Genomic DNA, 25,048 nt, shown 5'->3' with positions numbered 1-25,048 from the left:
GGCGGATTAAGCTAGACATGATGCAGAAGTGGCACAGTTAAAGCTGGACATGGTGCAGGCTAAGGAAGACCTAGAAGCAGAGGATGTCAGGATAACCGCAGAGCGGGCGCCTCTGGATGCTCAAGCTCAGCGGAGTCAGGCACAGACCTTCCTCTCACGCAGGATCAGAACGCGTCTAATGAGGTCATGAGGAGAAGATATCAGAAGACTCAGTCTCGACTCCCTTCGGTTTATGATCCTCGAAACCTCTTTCACACACCTGGTGCAGGGCCCAGTAACCAGCCGTGGCTCTCCCCGCGTACTGAGGCAGACCGGGTTGCAACACCCGGGGTCGGGTCACCGGTTCAGCCACAGGTGATGGGGCCCCCCGCATGAATACTGCTCCACCTCAGTATGTACCAACACCTCCGGGTCACTATTCAAACCCGTTGGAGAACATGATCGTGGCGGCGGCACGGCTGGCGGCTCTCCCAATTGATGGCGATTCTCCAGCAACGGTTGAAACCCGCCGGGTTAGGGAACTTCTTCAGATAGCTTTAGCACAACAGGAGGCGTACTCGTATAGCCAGGACATGATTCATTCAACCCCTCGTCCAAGCCGAAGCCCAAGTTATAGGAGGCACATGGATTCAGCGGCCGTTTCAAGCAACGTCCGGTGCCGTAACCAGCCAGGTGGGCATGACCCGGCATGCCATGGAGCCTTTAACTTAGTAGATCAAGATAGAATACGTCAAGAGGCTGAGCGGGTGGCTCAACAGGCGGCTGAGCAGGTGGCTCAGCTGACGGCTTACCAGCCGCATCTGGTTTATCCGATGACTTCTATCGAGGCAGGTGTGGCCACCAGGACCGGAGGTATCCCCTGTCTGGTACCGGCTCTACGTAACGAGCGTTTGCCCAAGGATTTTAAGGGACCTAGGAAGGTGCCGAAGTACAGGGCTGACTTACAGCCCGGGGCATGGATTGAAAGTTACGAGATGGCTATGGAGTTTATTGGAGGACAGTGATGCTGCGATGGCCAAGTACTTTACCATGATGTTGGATGGGACCGCCCGCACTTGGTTGAAAGGCCTACCACCTAACTCAATCAGTTCATGGGCGGAGCTAAAAGCCCGGTTCATCCAGAATTTCAAGTATACATGCAAGTAGCCCATGTCAATTGTGGATTTGACAAATTGCAAGCAGGAGGAGGGCGAGTCTACAACCCATTGGGTGCGCTGGGTTAAGGCCATAATACATTCGTCTGATAAGATGGATGCCAGCTCTGCAGTCTTAATGTTGGAGAAAATTGCCGTTTTTTGCCTCTGAAACAAAAGCTGGGGCAGCTCAAGCGCGATTGCAATGATATGGGTACGCTGATGGCGGCTCTGGTCAACTACGCCGATTCTGATAGTACCAAAGATCCCGAGTATGATGATGAAAAGACAGGGAAGGGAAAGAAGAACGGCAACGGCAAGGGCCCTCAGCATAACCCGGCAAATCAAGGAGGTAATAAATGTAAGGCTGATGGTAGTTTGGAGTTTGTGGCTAACACTAATATGCAGGGTAACAACCAACGGCGTAAGGGGAGACCACCTCCCCGGTCTGGCGGGTCAGGCCCCACACTTGAGCAGTTACTGAATGAGCCATGTCCAAGGCATGGCACTAAGTAGAAGCCGGCTACTCATCTATGGAAGGACTGTACGATCATGAAGGCTTTCAAAAATTCCAACATGTTCGATGGTAACAGTGGGCAGGGCGGCGGCTCAGGTGGCGGCGGTTTTCATGGCCCGGGCGGCAGTTCAAATCCCAACTTTCAAAATTCTCAAGGCAATCAAGGTGGACATAACCAACCATCTGGCCAGGGTGGTCAGCAACAGCAGCAAGGTGGATACCAGAGCCATCCAAAGCAGCTGAATAGTGGGCGATATCATGTGTTTACCACCAGTTTGTGCAAACGAGACCAGAAGCTTCATAAGAGGGCTGTGGATGCTGTTGAGCCGGCAGTTCCTCATTATTTGAGATGGTCTGAGCAGCCTATTCTATGGAGTAGGGAAGATCACCCCCCCCCCCCCGGGTTGATAATCCGGGTCACTTAGCCTTGGTGATGGCTCCTCAGGTTGGTGGATATAAATTCACTAAGATACTCATGGATGGGGGCAGCAGCATCAACATCCTCTATTATGAGACCTTCTGTCGCATGGGGTTAACTGATAAAAGCCTTAAGCAGTCCAACACTGTTTTCCATGGCGTCGTGCCTGGTAAGTCGGCGTATCTAGTTGGTAAGATCAAACTGGAGGTAGCCTTTAGAGATGAATATGACTCCAGGGCCGAGAAATTGACGTTTGAAGTGGTCAAGATCAGAAGCCCGTATCATGCTTTGTTTGGGCGGCCGACTTATGCCAAGTTCATGGCACGGCCGTGTTATGTGTATTTGCATCTCAAGATGTCGAGTCATAAGGGGACCATCACGGTGCATGGAAGCCGAAAGGTAGCCTTGGAATGTGAAGAAGGCTATGTGGCTTATGCTGAGTCGGTCTGTGCAACAGAAGAGTTCAAGTTCTACAAGGATAATGTTGATCCGGCGTATATGCCATCTTTGAAAAAGCCAACCACAGACCATGATCCGGTCATGAAGTTTAAGTCGGCCGATGATACTAAGCTTGTTGACTTTGTTCCAGGCGACATCCAAGCAGTTCAGTATCAGTGCTAATTTGGATCCCGAATAGGAAAGCATGCTCATCGAGTTCATCCGTGAGAACCGGGACATCTTTGCGTGGAAACCTTCTGACATGCCAGGTGTACCGAGAGAACTCGCTGAGCACACTCTTAATATTGATCCAAAGTTTAAGCCAGTCAAGCAGTTTCTTCGTCAGTTCAATGAGGAGAGGTGTAAGGCCATTGTTGAGGAGGTAGCCCGGCTCTTAGCAGCTGGGTTCATCATTGAAGTTTTTCATCCAGAGTGGTTGGCTAACCCGGTGCTTGTGCTTAAGAAAAACGACACTTGGCGTATGTGTGTGGATTACACGGATTTAAACAAGTCTTGTCCAGCTGATCCCTTTGCTCTCCCTCGTATTGATCAAATCATTGATGCTACGGCGGGTTGTGAGCGTTTGATTTTTTTGGATGATTACTCTGGTTATCATCAGATCAAGATGGCAGTTAAGGATCAGGAGAAGACGGCGTTCATTACTTCGTTTGGAGCCTTCTGCTATGTATCTATGCCTTTCGGGCTCAAGAGTGCCCAGGCGACTTACCAGTGGTGTGTGCAGAATTGTCTTCACAGTCAAATTGGGCGCAATGTTAATGCTTATGTGGATGACATGACATTGTGGTTAAATCTAGAGAGAAGGAGACCCTGATAGATGATCTGAAGGAAACCTTTGACAATCTTCGGGCCTACAAGATGATGCTTAACCCGGCCAAGTGTGTTTTTGGCGCACCTGCAGGCAAGCTTTTGGGTTTTCTGGTTTCTAATAGGGGCATCGAGGCTAACCCGGAGAAGATCAAGGCCATCACCTCTCTGGCTGCTGCTTTAAGCCGGTTCATAAGCCGGTTAGGAGAGAAGGCCATACCTCTGTATCAAAAGATGAAGAAGACAGACAACTTTGTCTGGAGTGACGCCGCCAACGCTGCTTTTGAAGATTTGAAGAGACAGCTGGCTGAGCCGCCGGTTCTTGCTGCTCCTATTGATAAGGAGCCCTTATTGTTATATGTGGCTGCTAATACACGCGCTGTTAGTGTGGCCATCATGGTGGAGCGCAAGGAGGATGGCAAGGAGCATCCGATTCAGCGGCCGGTTTACTACATCAGTGAGGTACTTATTGAGTCCAAGCAACGGTATCCACATTGGCAGAAGCTCGTTTATGGGGTGTTCATGGCAAGCCGGAAGCTTAAGCAATATTTTCTAGGCCACCCCATCACTGTGGTTAGTTATGCTCCTTTAGGAGATATAATTCAGAACAGAGAAGCGACAGGACGAGTCACCAAGTGGGCCATTGAACTTGGGCCTCATGGTTTAAAGTATGTTCCACGCACTGCTATCAAATCTCAAGCACTAGTGGATTTCATCAATGATTGGACAGAGCTGCAGATGCCTGAAGAAAAGAAGGACAACACATATTGGACTATTCATTTTGACGGGTCCAGGCAATTGGAGGGCTTGGGGGCTGGAGTTGTTTTAGCTTCCCCTCGAGGTGACAAATTTTGTTATGTGCTACGGTTGATGTTTCCCTGTACTAACAATGCAGCTGAGTACGAAGCCTTACTCCATGGTCTTTGGATGGCTAAGGAGATGAGTTTAAGCCGGGTAAGGTGTTTTGGCGACTCGGATTTGGTGGCTCAACAGGTATCAGGCAAGTGGGATTCCAAGGATCCTCTCACGAGGCTTATCGCCGTGAAGTTGACGCCATTGGTGGACACTTCAAGGGTTACCAAGTGGAGCACATTGACCACAGAAAGAACGAGGCAGCTGATGCCTTAAGCTAGCTGGGCTCTCACCGTAAGCCGATGCCGCCTAATACTTTTTTGGATATTCTGCATAACCCTTCTGTCAAGTTACCTACAGAGGAAGACTTGGCTGTTCTTGACCCAGAAGCACAATTGGTGGCGGTTCTTCATGTCATTCCAGATTGGACAGTGCCATATTTGGCTTATATGACCCCGGGCGAGTTGCCTGAGGATGAAACCTTGGCCAGGCAGATAACCCGGCGGTCTAAGTCAATGACGATTATCAATGGCGAGTTGCATCACCGTAGTGTTACAGGGGCGTTTTAGCATTGCGTCTCCCCTGAAGAAGGCCAAGAAATTCTACGTGAGTTCACGAAGGGGATTGTGGTCATCATGCCGAGTCAAAATCACTTGTGGCCAAGGCTTTCCGCCATGGATTATATTGGTTGATGGCTTATGCTGATGCGGAGGACCTGGTCAGTAAATGTGACGGTTGTCAGAAGTTCTCAAGACGGGCTCATGTGCCAGCTCAAGAATTGAGGATGATTCCAATTACTTGGCCGTTTGCAGTCTGGGGGCTTGACATGGTTGGGCCTTTCAAAAGGTCCAAAGATAAAAAGACCCACCTCTTGGTGGCAGTTGATAAATTTACAAAGTGGGTTGAGGCAGAGCCAGTCAGTAAGTGTGATGCAGCTACGGCGGTTCAGTTCATGAAGAAGGTGATATTTCGGTTCGGCTTTCCACACAGCATAATAACTGATAATGGCACTAATCTGTCTAAAGGCGCCATGGAAGAATTTTGTCAACGTGAGCATATTCGGCTTGATGTTTCATCAGTGGCTCACCCCCAATCCAATGGTCAAGCCGAGAGAGCCAATCAGGAGATCTTAAAAGGTATCAAGCCCCGGCTTTTGGTCCCCCTGCAGCGGACGCCGGGTTGTTGGGTTGAGGAGTTACCCTCTGTGTTATGGAGCATTAACACTACTCTCAACAGATCTACGGGTTATACGCCTTTCTTCATGGTCTACAGAGCTGAGGCGGTTCTCCCTAGTGACATCCGTCATGACTCACCTCGCGTGGCGGCTTATGTGGAGGCGGACAATGAACAGGCGCATCAGGATGCTCTTGACCTGTTAGATGAACAACGGGACTTGGCAGCATCTCGTTGGGCGATTTACCAACAGGACTTGCACGGCTATCGCAGCCACCGGGTTAAGTCTAGAGCCTTTCAGGAAGGTGATTTAGTGCTCCGGCTCATCCAGGATCAAACTGATGCACACAAGTTATCCCCACCTTGGGAAGGGCCCTTTGGGGTCAGCATGAATTTGAACAACGGGTCATACTACCTTATCGATGTTCGAGAGCACAAAGACTCACGTAAGTCGGAGGAGGAGACCCGCCGGTCGTGGAATATCGCTCATCTTCGGCCTTACTATACTTGAGCCACCGGCTCTCATGATGTACATATTTCGACAATGTATATATTATGATAAATAATAAAGCAGGACCTCTGCCCTTTTTCCCTCAAAGGTAAATATGTCATTATTATTATCATTGTTATCTTACATGATCACTTGGGGGCTGATCACATTTGATCTGGCTTGATCCGGCTTAACCCGCTTGATCCGGCTTATGATCATGTTCGAATCTGGCCGTTAAAATTTATAATCACTAGGGGGCTTCCTGTTCAAACATAGGTCATATTCAAACCAAAGAGAACATAGCTGTCAGTACCCTTTTGATTGGCACACTGCCGAGCTCACTAGGGGGCTTCTTGATCGTATTCGAATCATAGCTCAACCCCTTTTGGGAACCGACTTTGATCGTATTTGAATCAGAGTCATTAAAAAACTCTCAAGGTCATTAGGGGGCTTCCTGTTCAAACATAGGTCGTATTCGAACCAAAGAGAACACAGCTATCGGTACCCTCTTGATCGGTGCAACGCCAAAGCCACTGGGGGCTACATGATCGTATTCAAATCCTAGCTTAACCCCTCTGGAATGGTTTACTGATCGTATTCGAATCCGCAGCCTTGAATTTTTTATATTTGGTTTAAGTTTTCTTTGGAAGCACCCTTTTATTTGACTTGAGACGTTTCTGAGGTTTACAAGTACAAGTATGGTTAATTTTGACCCGGTTTAATTTTGGCTGATAAGTCGCCAATATATGAGCATCATTATACCTTTGGAAATATTGATGTCTGAAGATTGGGTTATCGCCCTTACTGACCGGGTCATATGAGCCGGCGGTGCAAAGTTAAAGGTCGCAGGTGTACGATTATAGTTGTGTTTTAAACATTATATGTTGCAACAACCTTATCTGTGGCTCTATTTAAGTTATTATGACCCGCCTGGCGGTAAGCTGCCAAGGGACCTTGTGATCTATTTTCATGTGCATGACAGTTAAAAAGGTTTGGTCAAGCATACGGAAAGCAGACGAAAAGTAAACACGGGTGAATATAACACAACAGCTTAATGACATTAAGCAATAAAACGTGCACGATGGCACGACCAAAGCAAAGTTATTTCTACTCTATTACATGACTCCTTGTGTCCAAATGATTCACATTGTTTTTTCAGCACGTCACAGGTGTGAGCCGCCATGGCAGGTTAGCCTTCATGATTGGCCTGAAGCGTACGGGTTAGCCCTCTCCGCATCTTCGCCCTGTTCCCTTTCCTGGAAGGTTGACGATGACCAGTCAATGTTGTTCAAAGCTTCAAATTCGGCTTCATCATCAACTAGACCGGCCGGGTCAACTTCAAGGGCGAAGGTGTGCTTATGGAGTGGGGGATCAGACTGGTCACTTCATAATGAGGCATCGGAATTCTCCGGTTCTCTTCATCATAACCCGCCTGGTACTTGGTAAGACCCACTTCGTTCCCTATCAGGGTAGCCATGGGGCGTATCTCCTTAACGCAAGCGGTAAAATCTGCTTCTTCAAAAGGAGTGCCATCTTCCTTCAAGCTTGGATAGCCACTGGCAATGTCGGCCGGGTCTAACTCTGGTAGCCAAGCCTTGGCCCGGCTTAAAGCATTCACCGCTCCGGCTCTTGCAGCTGACCGCCTCAGTTCATTGAACCGTTGGGGCAGCATGGAAAGCTTCTTCAAGACCTCTACCAGGAGGGTAGGCACTTCATTTGACAAGGCTACCGTGGCTAATGCACGTTGAGACCCGGTATATAATTGCTCCACCATGGTGTAAACTGCCTTTAGCTTGATCAGCATATCTTGGTTCAAATTTGAGCTTATGGGCCTGCATAAGCGTGATCAGGTGAGTTAATTCCAGTTTTATGATCAACTGAAAGGCTTAAATATTTAAACACTTGCAGTGCGACTTACCGAAGATCGCTGAGACCATCTGAGAGACATGGTGCTTTAAGCCGGTTAATTCACCGGTTGTTTCTTCCAGAGCCGCCTCTGCTTTCTCAGCTCGGTTAATCAATGCAGTTTTTTCATCAGCCCAGGCTTTCTTTTCAATTTCAAATTCTTTCTTCAGTTTTTCTTGTTCAGAAATGCTGAATTTGAACTTGGTGTCAACCTTTTGGATTTCCGTCTCTTGGGCTTCAAGGCGGCTCTTCAGATCAGTCACCTCTGATTCGAGTTGGCTCGTGGTGGCCTATACAAATACAGAGTCAAAATCAAGCCAATTTTTATATAATATAAAAGTTCCAAGCCTTCTGCCAGCAACAACACTTGGCACTTGGGGGCTAATGTTTACCGAAGAATTTTACTTTCAGTGGCGGTTCATAAGACAGCGGTTCATAAGAGTAAGTCCTAAGCATTTTGCAAGCAATAATACTTGGCACTTGGGGGCTAATGCATATTGCTGTTCAAAGCTCTGTAAGTATTTTTCGTTTATATAATTATATTAAGGACCGGCTCAACCATGTTGGTTAAGCCGCCCCTTGGGGACTACAGAGTAAGCCAGACTTCTTATATGTTTTATTCATCTATGTTACTAATATCATTAAGTTTGTTTCTAAGTCTACAACATAAGCATCATAAGCAGTAGACTTGGGGCTAGCATAGTAAAGATTAATGAATAAGAGAGAAAGGGTTATACCTCGATTTTTTGGTGCATCTGCTTCACCATATCAATCTCGAGGTTCCGGCTGCTGTGCACTTGGCTCATGTAGCCAAAAAAGATGTCTCCAATACTCATGTGAGCATAGTTTGCAACATCCAGCTTGACCCGGCGGTGTTCCAGAAGTTCCTCCTTGGCGGGACACTTGGCCAGCACAGTTGGCCTTCCCGGCTCAACAAAGCCGGTTCTGGTGATCTCAATGTCAGTGTTTTGTGGGTCATCTGTCCTGACCGGGCTAGGGATTTCTGGATTTTCTGACTCATCAGCGGCTCGCTCAGCAGGCAAGTCAGCAGTGGCAGTTGGTATATCTTGAACTGGCTCAAGTGGCGGCTCATGAGTTGACAGGTCTGGTACAGCTGTTTCAAGAGCCGGCTCAGTCACGACCGTGTCTTCAGCTGGCTTGTTCTTCCTAACCCGTTTGCTAGGTTTGGCTTGTCCACCACGTCAAAATAAAAGGTTAGTACAGATACAAGGGATTAAAGTAAATACAAGATAAGCAAATTATTATACCCTAGTGCAGTCTTGAAAGCCAGCAGGTTGGACTGGACTGAGTCGCCGGAGTAAGGAGAAGTTTTCTGATAATCCGAGTTAGAAGAATTGAGAGGTTGGCAAGTAAGGCCCGCCAAAGGATAAAGAGAATTTAAATCATAGGTGACCTCATTCCGGCGCTTCTTTGGGGTGTTTGGTAAGCCGGAGGAGAGCTCTGCATCCTTGCTGGTCCGGGTCTGCCTCCGGCTCTCATGAATTTGCCGCTTCAAAAGAAATTGAGGATCCTGATGAGCTAAAGGATGAGAAAACCTTACTTTCCGGGTCACTCTGCGGATTTTTCGTCTTGGCAAAGGCTTGGAGTTGGAGGAAAGGATAGTTACCTCATCATCCTTGTTACGGCTTGCTTATGTGTCCTCCTGCTGATAATCAGTGTCAATAAGATGGTTAAAAAATGAGCCAAGGGAATCAAGGGCTACCTCCGACTCAAAAGAGTCTGCTAGCTGAAGCAGGCCAGAGGCGGTGGCCTTTTTGCCCTTCTTCTTGGCAGCCTCTTTTCTAGCGGCTTTCTTCTCTTTCCTGGCTTTCTTGGCAGCCTCATGGTCATATTTGACCTTCCAGAATTTATCACCCGCCTGCAAAGATTAACATATGTATGAGTATGGGTGAAACATCGAAAAATCAAGGTAATTATTTCATATGGGCGGCTTACCTTTGGAGCCGGGTTAGCTTTACAGAAGGGGGCTAAGCCCACCTTGCCACAGTCTGCCAGGCACTCGTTCAAAAGAGACTTGGTCATATCATCGATGACATCTTCAGGCAAGTCATCAGGGTTGTGTCGCAGAGGGTCATCCTTTGCGCCCGTATAATCGCACATCAAGCCGGGGCGGCGGCTCAACGGAATGACCCGACAGGCGAGCCAAACCTGGACCAGGTTGATGCCTATTAACCCGTTTCCCAGAAGAGCTTTGATCTTGGCCAAAGTGGGGGCGAGTGATTTGCGTTCGACGGCTATCATCTTGTCAGGCAAATGATGGTTGGGTCCAAGACAAAGAGCACGAAAGCCGGGCAGAGGGTTTTCACCAGCCGGAGAGGTGTCTTGGTAGTAAAACCACGTCATATTCCAATCTTTGGGGTGGCTCAGCGTGTTGGCGTAAGGAAAGATCACGTCCCTACGATGCTGGATTGAGACACCGCCAAGCTCTAAGCTCTGACCGCTAGCGCACTCATTCTGGCGGTTCAAATAAAACAGCTCTCTGAAGAGCAGCAGATTGGGTTCTTCTCCAAGGTATACTTCACTGAATACTTGGAAGTTGCAGATATTAGACACGGAATTGGGTCCGATGTCTTGTGGGTCAAGATCAAAGAAATGCAGCACGTCTCTGAAGAATTTTGAGCCAGGTGGAGTAAAACCCCAGTTCATATGATCCGTGAAAACAACAACTTCTCCTTCTTTGGGCTGAGGGAATTCCTCCTCCGGGTTAGGAGCACGATAAGTCATGACTTCTTTCTTCGGCAGATAGCCGATCTTCACAAAATCATCCAGAGTACTGTCTATGACAATGGATTTAACCCAGTTGCAGGAAGTAGGTGCCTTTGGTGCCATTATGATTGAAAGCCTAAGACATAGTAAAAAGTACCGGTTCAAATTTAAGCCGGGCAGGAAAAATATTACAGTGCATATTCAAGATGGCGGCTTACGAAGGGGCCTAATGGTATAAGGGTAATCATGTCAAGGTTATTTAAGCCACCATAGGTTCTATAAGCCGCCAGGATTATTTAAACCGATGCGGGTGATCAGAGTTATCAATTGAGCATTGTTTCCTTAAAGCCGGCTTTCAGAGTCGCCATGGCTAGATGAATCTGACAAATGCAGATTTTTGCCTAAGTGTTGTACAAACAGGTTTCACAATTTGCAGCCATTATTTTGGATCAAACAGATATTCAGAAAAGAAAAATTTTTAGACCTAAAACATGGCGCAGAGGAGTTCATGCATTCCAGTGGGGATTTTTTACAAGGAAAGAAGATCTACTAGTATCTAAAATGGATGCGGAGCAACTACCACACGAGATCTATGCTACTGTTGGATCAAAGAAACCATGACAAAAGCAAATGCGAAGAACTAGGATGAACAGGGAACTGTATAGATGAACTCACCAACCCTAGCATGGATCTATAGAGCATCACGAGGAAAACTTACTGTGATGGATCTGTTGCGGAGGGGCGCCGCTGTTTTCTGGTCAAGTTCAGGTCGATGCAGCGGCCTAGGTCGACGGAGATGAGATGTGCTGTGGAGGCGGTGGCGAAGCTCCAGTGGCAGATGGGGGCGAGAGGAAGAAGACGCGAACGGGAAGAATGAGGAAGACCTAGTCGGGTCTATTTATAAGAAAATACCACCAAAAGAGCGCGAAAAACGAGGAGGCCAAAAATATAAGTTATCCAACTACAAGGATGCCCCGATTTTCGGCATGGTCATCAAGACAAAGATCCGTTGGGATACATTGAATAAAACGTGCTTTTATGACATGTGACGTCATGGCGGGTTACCACAAATCCAGAGGATGACGTCATGGTGGGTTACAAAAATTTCATAAGGGCAGAAGATTTTTCCTTAAGTGTCGAAGATTGACATGAACCAGTTCAAATGAATCTGGGGCCTAATGTTGGGGATATAACTATTGGTATGACCCGCCCAGGAGGGGCCGGGTTATACTTGCAAATATTCATGAAGCCCAAGACCCAGAATATAGATGGCGGTTTAATTAAGGGCCCAAGGCCCAGAGGAGAGTTAAGGCCCGTAGTGATAAACCGCCATGTATGCGTGACTTGTATTGTAAGGCAAGAATAGTTAAGAGACCGAGCCGGACACTGTTTATGAGCCGGCCGGGACTCTATGAGCCGCAGGGCGTCGACCTCTGTATATAAAGGGACGACCCATCGGCGGTTCAGGACAAGTAACATCAACTCGAGAGCTAGGTCAAGCGATTCGCTCCCTGGTTATCGAGACATAGCAATCCCACTCAAAACTAGATCATAGGCTTTTACCTTCACCGTAAGGGGACGAACCAGTATAAACCTCGTGTCCTTTGTCCCGATTAACCCCTTTAAGCTTCCTAGTTGCGATGGCTCCACGACTAAGTCCTTTCACTAGGACATCTGCTGTGACAATTCCACGACATAACCCATCATCTACTCACTAATCCCATAATGCCTTCCCCTAGGCCCAAACATGGTGAGGTGTTGTGTAGCCTACGTTCACATGACATCAATAGAGGAGGAACAACATAACACATCATCAAAACATTGAACGAATACCAACTTCACATGATTACTTATAACAAGATTTCTATCATGTCCTCAAGAACGAAAGGAACTACTCACAAAGCATGTTTATGTTGATGACCAGGGGAGATAAATATTTAGTTGACAATCTGAACATATAATCTTCCACCAAGTTAACTAACTAGCATCAACTACAAGATGTAATCAACACAACTAGCACCCCATACCCAGGTACCAATATGGGGCTTAATACAAATATTGAACACAAGAGATGAACTAGGGTTTGGAGATGACATGGTGCCGCTAAAGATGTTGATAGATATGAGTCCTGCCATGATAATAGGAGCATTGGTGATGACGATTGATTTCCCCATTCCAGAGGGAAGTTTCCCCGGCGGAATTGCTCCGTTGGAGAGCAAAAGTCCTCCTGCCCAGGTTTCACCTCGAGACGGCGGCACTTCGTCCCAAAAGTCTTCTCTTATTTTTTTCTAGGGCAAATGGCTTCATATAGAAGTAGATGGGCATCAGTGGACCTATGTCGGTCCCACAAGACACCAAGGCGCGCCCCCTGCCTTGTGGCCCCATTGAGGCTCCTCTCAGGTACTTCTTTCTTTCAATACTTTTTATATATTACAAAATAATTCTTCATATTTTTAGGTCATTGGAGCTCTGGAGGATAGCTATATATGTTGTAGCTTTTTTTAGGCTTAGAATTCCAGCTACCAGCAATCTTCCTCTTTCGGTGTATCTTGCATTTTAAGAGAGAAAATACATTAGAATTGCACCATAAGTGGAATATAGCTTTAAAACATTATAAACAACAATAGAAAATATGATGCAAAATGGATGTATCATTACTCGGCTTCCACTTTCAATTTATGAACTTTGGGGACACCCTCCCTTGATAAGATTTATACTCGTCTACATCATATGCAAGCATCTGCCACACTAAAGTTTTCTCCTCGATTGGATATAGATTTGGTTGGCTGGTTCATGCGGCTGCATTTCATTTAGATTGATTTTAGATTTTTCAACACAGGTTATTCTTTTACCTTTCTTATTATGATTTGTTTCGATTTGAACAGCAACACCAACATCTTGGGGCTGCATTAGTATGCTGATTCTACATATATTTGTTGTGTCATGTCGACAAGTTATTCAATGAAAATCCGAACAAGTTGCAAGCGAGATGAAACTTATGATGTATGAAGGATAATCACATTTCTGTCATAGCGTTTCTACATATGGATTTTTTTTTTACTTTTGAATCTGATTTAAAGACTATTACTGATCATGTTACAAAACAAAATATATATTTTGGTAGCATGATTTCTGTAACCATACCTATTATGCCCTTCTTTCTCATTTCAGGATGTTTTATGCATGGGAAGTTAGTACAGTATGGAGCCTTCAAAGCAGAGCTTTATGGAATTTATGCCAAGTGAGGCTCTTTCGGTCTTCATGCTTGAGTCCTAAGATTGTCCCCTCCAAGCTTTTGGACATAGGCATACACAAACCAACATGGTACTAATTCGCTTTTAAGCCAAGTTGCACTTGTAGACATCATTAATTCAATCATATTAGGTTCATGTTTTCGATTATAGTTGCATTTTACGTCCTCTTTATCATCAATGAAATCTTACTAATTTCATGTGTCATCATCCTTATTGAATGTTTGTTGAAGACATAGCTAATTGTCATTGAGTTTTTGAAAAAAAATTCTCCTGTTGCTGACTGGTCTTACAACATTGAGAGGTGAGGAAAAGGATAAGACATACATGTATCTATGCTATGGTATGGTAACCAGACTAGCAAAAGATAGGCAGGCAACAACCAAAGAGTAAACTAGTTGGTGAGGGGCATTAGTACAATTGTCTCACAATTTTGTATATTCTCCTGCTGATTTTCTTGACTTGAATTCCCGCAGATCATTTAGTTTTCAAGAACGATCCACCCCAAGAAATGTAGTCCTGGAGTTCGGTGACCGGCCCCTCCAAAAAGAACAACCTAGTAGTGTTGGTGTTCTTCCAGCTTAGGGACGTTGGATTTATAGGCATGCAAATCTTGTAAACATCTCGGGAGCATCCAGTGTACGAGTACAGAGACCTGAGCGACCCTTGTTGCCTTAACAACTGAGAGATCTCCACCATCAATAATTAAAGGTGATAAATGGATCATTTTGATCTCAACTTAGATCAGGTACTCGCCAAATATGACAGTAAGTTAATACATTAAAAACCATCTCCGGAACAATTGTGTGGACGTGGAAATATGTACTAGTAAAATCATACAAACCCTATGTGAAGCCATTGTATGTCGTAAAATAGGTACTTATAAAATACAATCACAAAATTTTAGAAACAGATGAAATGCTCTAGACGTTTTTCAAACCAAGGTTGCCCATCTCGAGATTCGCCACGAGGTTAACCATGATGATCTGCAAAAAAAGGACAACGCGATTGAGCTCATTCATGTGGTTAAAGTTTTTTTTTCCTCTTAGTTAACCCCTACTATAAATGCAATGCTTAATAAAACCCAATCAATCTCTTACTAAAAATGATAAATGAATCAATTTGGTTTAAACTTAGGCCCGATACACGCCAAACATGGCAGCATAAATTAAGACATCACAAACTCAAATAATACATGTATATTTATCATATAATTAAACACGATAAATGATTCATTTTCGTCTAAACTTAGGTTTGATACGCCCAGAATATGACAACAATTTAAGACATTTCAAATCCTATGCATATTTATCATATTGTAATTAGAGATGATAAATGATCCATTTTTGTTCTATAAACTTGGACCTGGTACGCCTCAAACATGGCAGTAAATTATATGACATTAAAAACGGACCCTCTATGAGATCATGGTAATGGTATGGTGGTAATCTCTGAGTATCTAAAAAAACCTATGTATATCTAAAGAAACGGATAAACCGGTGAAGTTCTATAGTGGTTTTCTCAAAGAAAAAAGGGTTATTTTCGTAGAACCGATCGGCACCTCTCAGAAAAAAATCGTAGAACCGGTCGGCAGGCCAGGCCAGCTAGCCGCCGACGGAGACCCTGGCGATGAGGTGACACGCTCACACCCGGCCGCCGCACCACCACCTAATCTCGCCGGCCTCCCCGTAGTCAAACCCACGCAGCACCGCACCGCACCGCACCGTCGATCTCGATCGATCGCCTCCAACGGGTCGGGTCCCACGCGGCGCCTCCCACCCCGCCCGCAGCATAAATACCTCGCTCTCCCACCTCTGACACGCACCTCACCCCGCGCCCTTACCGACACAAACCTGCGGCGAGGTCCCTGCTCGCGCTTCCTCTTACACGGGGGGCCCCTACACTTCTCCGGCCACGCCATCGGAGATGGCGTCCGAGCTCACGTACCGCGGCGGGGCCGCGTCCCCGTCCGCGGGCGCCGCCGGCGCCGCCGGCGAGTACTCCTCCCCGAAGCCCGCCAGCTCCAAGCCGCTCGCGTGGCTGCCCCGCGCCGCCCGCTACGCCGCGGCCGAGCACCGCCCGCTCTTCGCCCTCGTCGGCATGCTCGTCGCCGCCGCCATCTTCTGCCTCGCCGCCCCCTCCGGCTCCGGCTCCGGCACCGCCGCCCCCTACTCCTCCTCCGGACGCGTCTCCGGCGCGCTCACCCGCTTCTCCGTCGACCCCGCCGCGCACAACCCTGGCCGCCAGTTCGTGGCCGGAAAGGTGCCCCTGGGGCTCAAGCGGAAGGGCCTGCGCGTCCTCGTCACCGGCGGCGCCGGCTTCGTGGGCAGCCACCTGGTGGACCGCCTGGTGGCGCGCGGCGACAGCGTGATCGTGGTGGACAACCTCTTCACGGGCCGCAAGGAGAACGTGATGCACCACTTCGGCAACCCCAACTTCGAGATGATCCGCCACGACGTCGTCGAGCCCATCCTCCTCGAGGTCGACCAGATCTACCATCTTGCCTGCCCCGCATCCCCCGTCCACTACAAGTACAACCCCGTCAAGACAATCATATCCTTTTTTCTTCTAATTCAAAGCTCAACTGATTGGATCTCGATGCTTTGACTTTTCCTGGCTTCTCGTGATCGCTGATTTTTATTTCCCTGCATTTTACTGGTTGGGAGATATTTGCGGTACAAGGGTCCTGTTCTTTTGCGCAGCTCTGCCGCTTGCTGCACATCTGGGTAAATCCCGTGCGCATTTCTGGATTGGGAATCTGCGATTGCAAGGGGGATTTTTGGGTGCGTGGAGCTCGGGATTTGCGCCACGTTTCGCGGTGAATTTTGGAGCTTTCCGCGCATCGTGGTGTTGAGGAAGACCAGAGCTTGATCCGAGTTACCGTTTCCTCCACCATGAAAATTACTCTGTTTTGCAGCATGCGAATGCGTCGACTAGTGTTTAGTTCAATCAAACACTTGGGTTAGTAGGATCTGCCAATCTTGATAGGAGAACAAGCGAGGCCTCTGCATCACATGATGCACACAGCCATAGCAAAAGTTGATTCTATCATCAGATTTTCTAGATGTGGCATCCCTAGACCAGTTTACTTTACTTTATGATCCAGTAATTGGAGGAGAGAAAAAGGCAAAAGCGAAAGCAAACTTGCATTGTGCTTGTATCTGGTTGAGCTGTAGAGCTAGCTTAACTCTGACATAAAGAGAGTACAGCTTAAACGTGAGATCCAAGTGGGAGCTGTCCCTTTTTCCGCTAAGCAACTTTGCTTACTGATCAGTTCACATGACCTTCCTGTTGCGTACTTCTGCAACAACCTTTTGGAGGTTTTAGTCCAACAACCAAGTTATTATGATGTGCAATATTGCGTGTTCCTTTGGAAATGGTCCGTGTGATCCTTAACCTTCGAGATGGCACAAGACCAATGTGGTTGGTACACTCAACATGCTTGGACTGGCCAAGAGGATCGGCGCCAGGTTCCTCCTCACCAGCACCAGTGAGGTCTATGGTGATCCCCTCCAGCACCCTCAGGTGGAGACCTACTGGGGCAATGTCAACCCCATCGGTAAGAACTCTCCTCAATAATACTCCTCCAGCTCATTCTTAAGTGTGATGGTGTTAGGTGTCTCATTAGTGTACCAGATCTATCATGATGATTTTGCTTATTGTTACACGAGGTTAGCAAAAAAAAGTAGATCCAAGTTGGATCATGCATAGTAGAAGCTGCCCAGTCTTTGCGTGGTAGGGACTGTTGGTACCAAACTAATGATGTTTCTGGTCTTCTGGACTCACGTTCATTACATTTCACACTTCCGTGTGATATTGGGGGTAGGTATGCTGAACATGGATTTGGGGTTGTCCTAGTTTTACTCAAGAGTAGTTTTGGAAGTAGTTTCGAGTGATTTTGATTGAGGGGGTGGATTGAGAATAGAAAAAAAAACATATTGCCAGTTGGGTTATATCTACTAGTAGTAGTATTACAGAAGAAGGAAGCACAAGGAGAGCAGTGATGAGGTTTTGAAAATAGAAATGTTCTTGAGCTGAAGGTTACTGTTATAACCAGAAATCCTCGTTTACTCAATTTGGGGAATGGGGTGTTGGAATCTTACTAGCCGGAGATGCCGCCCGTGGAATCTAGATGGGGGTAGCCTCCTGCGTGGTTTGATTCTTTCTGCCAGAAAGGGACAATTCTGGTAGGTGAAATGTGCCACATGGTGGATCTTGATCCCTTCTTAGTGAAGGAAGAAGGTGGGGCAAAACTATGCTTGCTCTTGACCAAACATTCACCAACCAAGACACTTAAAACAATTAAGAGAACACGCATAAAAGGAGGGAAGTTTGTTGGGCTAGATAGCTACAGATAGTCGCTGCTCCATTTTGTATGAATGCATTTGTCATGTACTGTTTAAATTCGTTACATATAGAACGTATTACTCTCATTCTCCACTGATGTGTATGTATGTATGTTTCTCTGGGCAACAGGTGTCAGGAGTTGCTACGATGAGGGCAAGCGTACAGCTGAAACCTTGACCATGGACTACCACCGCGGTGCCAACCTTGAGGTATTTTGTCATTTGTGTTATACTAGTATATTGTTGCAAGCACTGAATTTTCCATTCCATCCATATAAAAATAGGTCTGTATGTGTAGTGATTGGTGTATTTTGTTGCATTCACTATTCAGGTTAGGATTGCTCGGATCTTTAACACCTATGGCCCGCGCATGTGCATTGACGATGGCCGTGTTGTCAGCAACTTTGTTGCTCAGGTAAACATACAGTGCTGTTGCTCTGCTAGTTTAAAAACCGCAAGTTTATTTTTCATTCCTGAACTAACACCCAAATGCTCTATGTTAATATAATGGCAGGCGCTAAGGAAGGAGCCTTTGACGGTTTACGGCGATGGCAAGCAGACCAGAAGTTTCCAATACGTTTCTGATTTGGTAGGTCATCTCTAACCATGAACAAATGAATATATAAATTGTAGCAATGCTATCTGGAATGCGCTTTCTAAAATAGCCCTCTTCCAGGTTGAGGGGTTGATGAGGCTGATGGAAGGTGACCACATAGGGCCATTCAACTTGGGTAACCCTGGTGAGTTCACCATGCTAGAGCTGGCCAAGGTTGTCCAGGACACCATTGACCCGAATGCACGGATCGAGTTCCGTGAGAACACCCAGGACGACCCGCACAAGCGCAAGCCAGATATCACCAAGGCCAAGGAGCAGCTCGGGTGGGAGCCGAAGATCGCCCTCCGTGACGGTCTTCCCCTCATGGTCACCGACTTCCGCAAGCGGATCTTCGGGGACCAAGATAGCGCCGCCACCGCCACCGAAGGCCAGTAAAGAGTAGACCGGAGTACTATACTTTGAAATTTTGGTGGCCTGCTTCTAGCTTGCTTCTTGGTTAATCACCCCACTGACAGAGCTATGGCCACGTAGTCGTTGAGAGTTTTACTGCTAAATACCTTGGTTGTTGATGTAATGTTATTCATTTTTGTCGTCGCCTTTTCCGCCCGTCTCAGCTATACGGACACACATCCCAGTTGGATTGTTGGATATATAAAAATCTGGATCTTCTAATCCTTTGTTGATTGAGATGATAGTATTATATGGTATAAATTACATGTTGTTTCAGAAATGTGCATCCTCCCAGCTGCTTCAGGAAGCCAATCTCTCTCTAGAACACAAGAGAACTTTAGAGTGGAGCAAAACTTTATTCAGTTTACTGAGCATTCGTGCAGCGCACTATTTACATGCTTTCATCATCTGCTGCTTCTTTTTCCTTGCAAACAGTTCCATGTTTACATTCTACATTGCCCGCAGAGGAAGCCGCCTCGCCGCCGAGGCATCGACACCGGGCTGTCCATGCCGGTGCTGCCGGAAACAGGCCGCCGTTGGTACCTTGCAGGTTCCGACGGGGCGCTTGTTACCCGGCCGCCGCGTTCAGGCTTGCGGTGATGGCTGCGCTTGTCGAGCCAAGCGACGATGTCGGCAAAGACCAGCTCCACATTGTCGTCGGGCTCGCCGGCGGTGAGGCCGTGCCACATCCCCGGGTAGAGCTTGATGGTCTTGTCGGCGCTGGCGGCCCGGTCGTACAGCGCGCGGCTGACCTCCGGGTCGGTCACGGTGTCCGCCTCGCCGTGCAGGATGAAGAAGGGCATCCTGACCTCGGACAGGCTGTCCTCGACGTCCATGCTGGTCCTCAGCAGCTCCAGCGCCGTCTTGAGCCGCGGCTTGTCCTGGTAGATGAGCTTGTTCCTCCTGATCTTTTCGCGCTTGACGGGGTCCTTGAAGGCGGAGTCGATGACGTCCTTGGTTGGGACGATCTTCCAGGTCGGGATGAGCTCCTCCACCTGCGTCAGGAGGGTCACCACCACCGGATGCGGCTTCACCTTCTCCGATATCTGCACCACCAAAAGCAACAACCTGCACTTGAGCTAGCAGGCAGAGGCAGGCATTGCAGTTCAAGTCCATTGCGGTAGGCTGATGTGCAGCACCTTGCACATGGGCGCCACGAGGACGGCGCCGTCCCAGAAGGCCGTGTCCTTCCTGTGCAGCAGCAGAGCCACGGCGCCGCCCATGGACTCGCCGTACAGGAACCGCCTCTTGCTCCGGTACTCCTCCATGTCTGCAAGCAGAATGCAGCATCTGGTTCAGTCGTCCGTTTGATCAACCAAACCCCAAACATGTTCATATGGAATCCAGGTGGAATTGAAAGGTGATTTCTACCGCAGATGGACTTGAAGAAGCGGTCACAGTCGGCGACGAGGTGGTCGAACTTCTGAATGTAGCATCTGGCGCCCATGGACTTGCCATGGCCCTCGTAGTCGATGCCGAACACGCCGTACCCCGCCGCGGCCAGCTTGAACCCGCACGCTGTCAGGAAACAATATCAATCAGTTACAGCTTTCTGATTCATTCATGCCAATTACCATCAGTTACAACTTGCAAGACAACAACGTCTGCAATAACATATGTACAGGATCAATCTCTTGTGTTTCAGTCGGAACCGACGCAACGACAGCGATATGCATAGACCAGTTTGGAGTCTTAAATCTATGAAATTAACAGATTGAAATGGAAGAAAGATGGGACCACGTCTGCAATCATAAACAAAAGGCTGGTTTATTCAAGGGATGAGAGTCGCAAGTAATGGTTTCTTGGATTGTACTAGCTGCTAGTCAAAACTGTCATTTCCTCCTTCAGGGCATGATAGCAACTTCTACCGGGAAGCATGGTAGGTAGCGTAATAGGTTTCAAAACCCAAACTTCTGACCAAGTGTTTGTGATGTATGCAAACTGTGTCCAACACACTTGTTGCATCAAACATCATTTTTTTAGTAATAAGGTGCGTGAAAGATGGGTCAGCACGGACACTTGTGCATATCCTAATACGAAGACCTTCCTACTGCCTGTTCGTTTGGCAAGTCAAACTATTTTTAGATATCCATGTACCCTGAGTAGAGACGGGTTATGCAGAAGAAGGATTTCAGAATTAAGGGAACATACCATGTCCATGACAACAACACTAAATGAACATCTCCTATTGATTAACGATTACCACTCTATTATTGATTTCAGGTATTGTCTTTACAGATAAGTGTAGTGTCAAAAATGCTTTAATATTATACTCTCTCCGTCTCAAAATTCCTGTCTTAGATTTATCTAAATGTGAATAGATACATCCGTATGTAGACAAATCTAAGACAAGAATTTTAGGACGGGGGAAGTAGAACGGAGGGATCACTAAGCACCATGGAAATGGAGCTCTAGGGGGCTCTATCTGAATCCGGGCTGCGGTACCATGTGGGACCCGGTTGTCAGATGATGTTTGGCCTTTGTAAGCCGCTTTCTTCCGGGTTGTGGGTGTGGCCGAGAGGGGGCGTGCGGGTTGCTCGGCGAGGGAGGGGTTGCACTGTGCAGTGCCTTCTGCTGCTCTGCACTGCCTTCCTTCATTATGCTCACTGACAAAGTGGAGCCCACAGCAAAAAGCAGCGTGGCAAGGCACGTGACCGCTTCTAGTTTAAGTTAAACTCTGTATGCCAAATGCTATCATAGAGGGTCAGTTAACCTTCCGAGTCAGGCATCAAACAGCCTATACGCGGCTCGCCACTATCATTTCGAATATAAGGTTACATCGCCTTTTATGTTGGAATTTTCAAACAAATATATCACGTGATGGAACTTGAGAAGTGTGTTGCCATCATCTTCCCTTTTTACCCAAAAGGAAAATTAAATAGGGAAGAAAAAACTCAGTCACTACACGAATGGGAAGAGGCGACAAATAGAGACAAACCCATTGCGCACAACTGGGTCAATCTTTGGCATCAAACCTGGGTGGGCAGGAAGCACAACTGCACACCGTTGCTTTGTTTGCAAAAATTTCAGGAGAGTTCGTATTTTGGTCTTATGGGCAAAGAAGTGCGCACACTCTTTCGCTAACGCAGCAAATGTCCTCATGAAACATAAATAAATAAATAAAGAGTTTTGCTTCAGCACATCCCCCTAAAAATTTACAGAAATCTTAAAGCGCCATATTAGTCTGCGGATCAAACGTATTGAATAGATTGATTGGAATACAAAAGACTAGTATACTACTGTTATTGAACGGGGCACCTTCTAATCTCGATATTTAATCTGCATCGAAATTCGTAAACTTTTCTAGCGAGTATACGGAAGCAAAGTAATGCGTTGATCTATTAGTCCATTGAAATCAAATCCTGGTGGATAGGCCGCACAACAGTAGACCCAACAACTGAGCCGTCGCCTGTTTGAATCGATTCAATCTCTCCGGACTCCGGGCGAAACGCTACCAAAAGTGGGTAGGTTAGTTAACCTTCTACGGCAACCAACAATTTTGACTGCAGCTCACCAATATCACTCACGAATATAAGGTTGCAATCACCTTTAATGCTGGAATTATCAAACGAATATATGGCGTGGTGGAACTTGAGAAGGGTGTTGCCATCATCATCTTCTCTCTTTATCAAAAGCAGCTTTCACTCGCAGCCAAACAAAAGGGTCCCACCACCAATACATGTGAGAGGAGTGTTATTAACTGCCACCTAGATTATGTTTAACTATCTCTGTGTGAAAAGATCAAATGAGAGAATAGATGGTGATGCGTGTTCTTTGTGGGTGGTAAGTAATTGATCTGAATTCGAGACTACCCTACAATGAGCAAAATACTTCTTCCAAGAGCAGAGGACCAATATTAGCAAAGGGACAGTAGGGTAGCAGTTCTTTGTCTGCCATATGTCAACTCCTTTTCTGCAGTACCAAGGTTTTCAAGACGATTTTCATGCATGCACCCCCGACAATTTAGTTCTAAAATTACGGATATACTGGATCGAATAAGACAATTGTCAGCATATATAGCAGCATCTGCTGCTCAAAGCTGTCCAATTCATGAAGTCACGGTATCTATCACCAGCCAGTACTTGTAGTTCCCTATCAGCATCTGCAACCTATTCCTTAAAGTACACGGCAATTAATGGTCTCTGGCCGCTAATTTGCTTACATAAAATTCTCTTCTACCATCTTTCCCTAGACTGCAATGCAGGGTGATGTTTTTCGAGAAAACGCAAAGCTTGCTTTCCGATCCACTGACAGAGAGAGAAAGATTTAAAATTGTTTAACGATCAGCAACGCTTGATGCGTCGAAAGAACTTGAAACAAAATTAGGCCAGAGAATGCTCCTGGCATTCACCAGAAAGGAAATAAGAAGGCTGGTAGCCTCCCATGCTATTCCCATGCTCTGTCCTAGACTATTAACAACCAGGCTGAGGCTGACGCATGCATCTAGAAGGATCAATGGCACTAACATATATGAAGCCTAGATCCGCAGTGCATGCATGTGAAGTCATGGATGATGCAAGGACAAATATATATGAATTCAATAAATATTAAATAGGCCCATATGATACGACCGCACACCGAAAATAATTCGTGAAACATTATCTTGTCCTACGTAGTGGAACGGCTTCCATACCCCTCATCATATTTCTGAATTTTCTCTGAAACTATCTCCAAAAACAAAATAAAATAAAATAAACGGAGATAGGTACCAAGAAGCATGAAGATTAAGCAGCATTAGTACCTCTCATGAAGACGCTGCATTCCATGCCATACCCTGAAGCAAATGAACACGCATACATACAAGAAGAGAGAAAAAAAGGAGAGAGTCAATGTAGTAATGATCGATGAAGCCACCGGAATTACTCGTAGCTACTGTCCAAGTTAGAAATGTGCAAAGCTTAGGCAGCAGTGGTCGATTCACAAATTAAGCAAGGACTGGAGATCAGGCAGTAATGGCCTTTGATTGGTACGAGTCGTACCATGGCAAAGGAAGACGAGCGCCTTGGGCGAGGAAGAAGCGGGCAGCCAGCCGCATGTGAAGAGCTGCACCCCCCTTGGATTCCTCACGTACTCCTGCAGGACCAATCACCAAACCATCCATCAGAATGATGCTTTTTGGGTACTACAGAGCCCCATCATAAGTATTATGATCAGATTTCAATCGCGCATGCGTATGCAGTCCAAAGATGAAGCATATCGACATGCATGAGCGTATGTATGGACGAGCTTTTGCTCACCTCGTGGTATTGCACATCCATCTCCCTCCTGATTATGTAAACCCTTCTGTGTGTGCGCAAGAACTATGCGGGGATCAAAGGGGCGAGCTTGCGTGCGATCGCGGGGTGGAGGGACAATTCGTTGACAGGGCTAGAGATCACGAAGAAGCGGTAGCAGATAGACAGAGAGCCAGAGAGGGGAAATGACTCGGAGGAGCTTTGGTCAGATGAGGGGAGTGCGAGGAGGAGGGGGAGGCGTGTCGAGGAGAGGGAACACGTGCCCAGCAAACGTCTGCATTTCTGCATTGGAAGTGGGAAGGAAGGTGGAGGTTGGTGACCCGGATTCTCTGCGGCCCGGAGCCGTTTGGGGGGAACAGCCTGTAAATGGATGTTGTGGTGGACTGGTCAAGATCAGCGGGATGCTAGCAATTCCTTCCATGTTGTGGTGGAAAAAGCATGAATGATGCTAGTATTTACTCCCTCTGTAAAGAAATATAAGAGCATTTAGATCATTAAGTAGTGGAGACATGGCGACGGGCGTGGCGACGGGAGAGAGTCGCCGCTAGCGCCGATCTTGTCGGAGCCTCCGCCGCCGCCTTCGCCGGGTGATGGGGTGGGCTTGGTGGACGACGGAGGGGGGTTTACTCCGCCGCCGATCTGCCCGGCTGCCTCGTCCCGGGGTGAACCGCCTCCGCCTCCGCCGCTTTCACGGCTGTCACCGGAGCCACCTCGCCCTCCGGATGAGATCCGG

At 47.1% G+C, this 25,048-nt stretch overlaps 2 protein-coding genes across 2 annotated transcripts; one reads left to right on the top strand and one right to left on the bottom strand.

Moving 5' to 3' along the window:
- Positions 1-15,562: 15,562 nt before the first annotated feature.
- Positions 15,563-19,318, top strand: LOC119340573 (UDP-glucuronic acid decarboxylase 2-like). Its single transcript, XM_037612504.1, has 6 exons — positions 15,563-16,282; positions 17,141-17,288; positions 18,206-18,285; positions 18,407-18,490; positions 18,590-18,664; positions 18,752-19,318. The coding sequence occupies exons 1-6, from the start codon at positions 15,656-15,658 to the stop codon at positions 19,064-19,066; spliced, it is 1,329 nt and encodes a 442-aa protein (XP_037468401.1). The 5' UTR covers positions 15,563-15,655; the 3' UTR covers positions 19,067-19,318.
- A 48-nt stretch (positions 19,319-19,366) lies between these two features.
- LOC119340583 (caffeoylshikimate esterase-like) lies at positions 19,367-24,625 on the bottom strand. The gene is made up of 6 exons (XM_037612512.1): positions 24,319-24,625; positions 24,061-24,154; positions 23,823-23,855; positions 20,453-20,599; positions 20,221-20,351; positions 19,367-20,127 (listed from the first exon to the last, which is right to left on the bottom strand). The coding sequence occupies exons 1-6, from the start codon at positions 24,337-24,339 to the stop codon at positions 19,525-19,527; spliced, it is 1,029 nt and encodes a 342-aa protein (XP_037468409.1). The 5' UTR covers positions 24,340-24,625; the 3' UTR covers positions 19,367-19,524.
- Positions 24,626-25,048: the final 423 nt, after the last annotated feature.

Source organism: Triticum dicoccoides, chromosome 1B, assembly GCF_002162155.2.
Source record: "Triticum dicoccoides isolate Atlit2015 ecotype Zavitan chromosome 1B, WEW_v2.0, whole genome shotgun sequence".
Classification (NCBI taxonomy): Eukaryota; Viridiplantae; Streptophyta; class Magnoliopsida; order Poales; family Poaceae; genus Triticum; species Triticum dicoccoides.
This window is presented reverse-complemented; position numbering and strand designations above follow the sequence as displayed.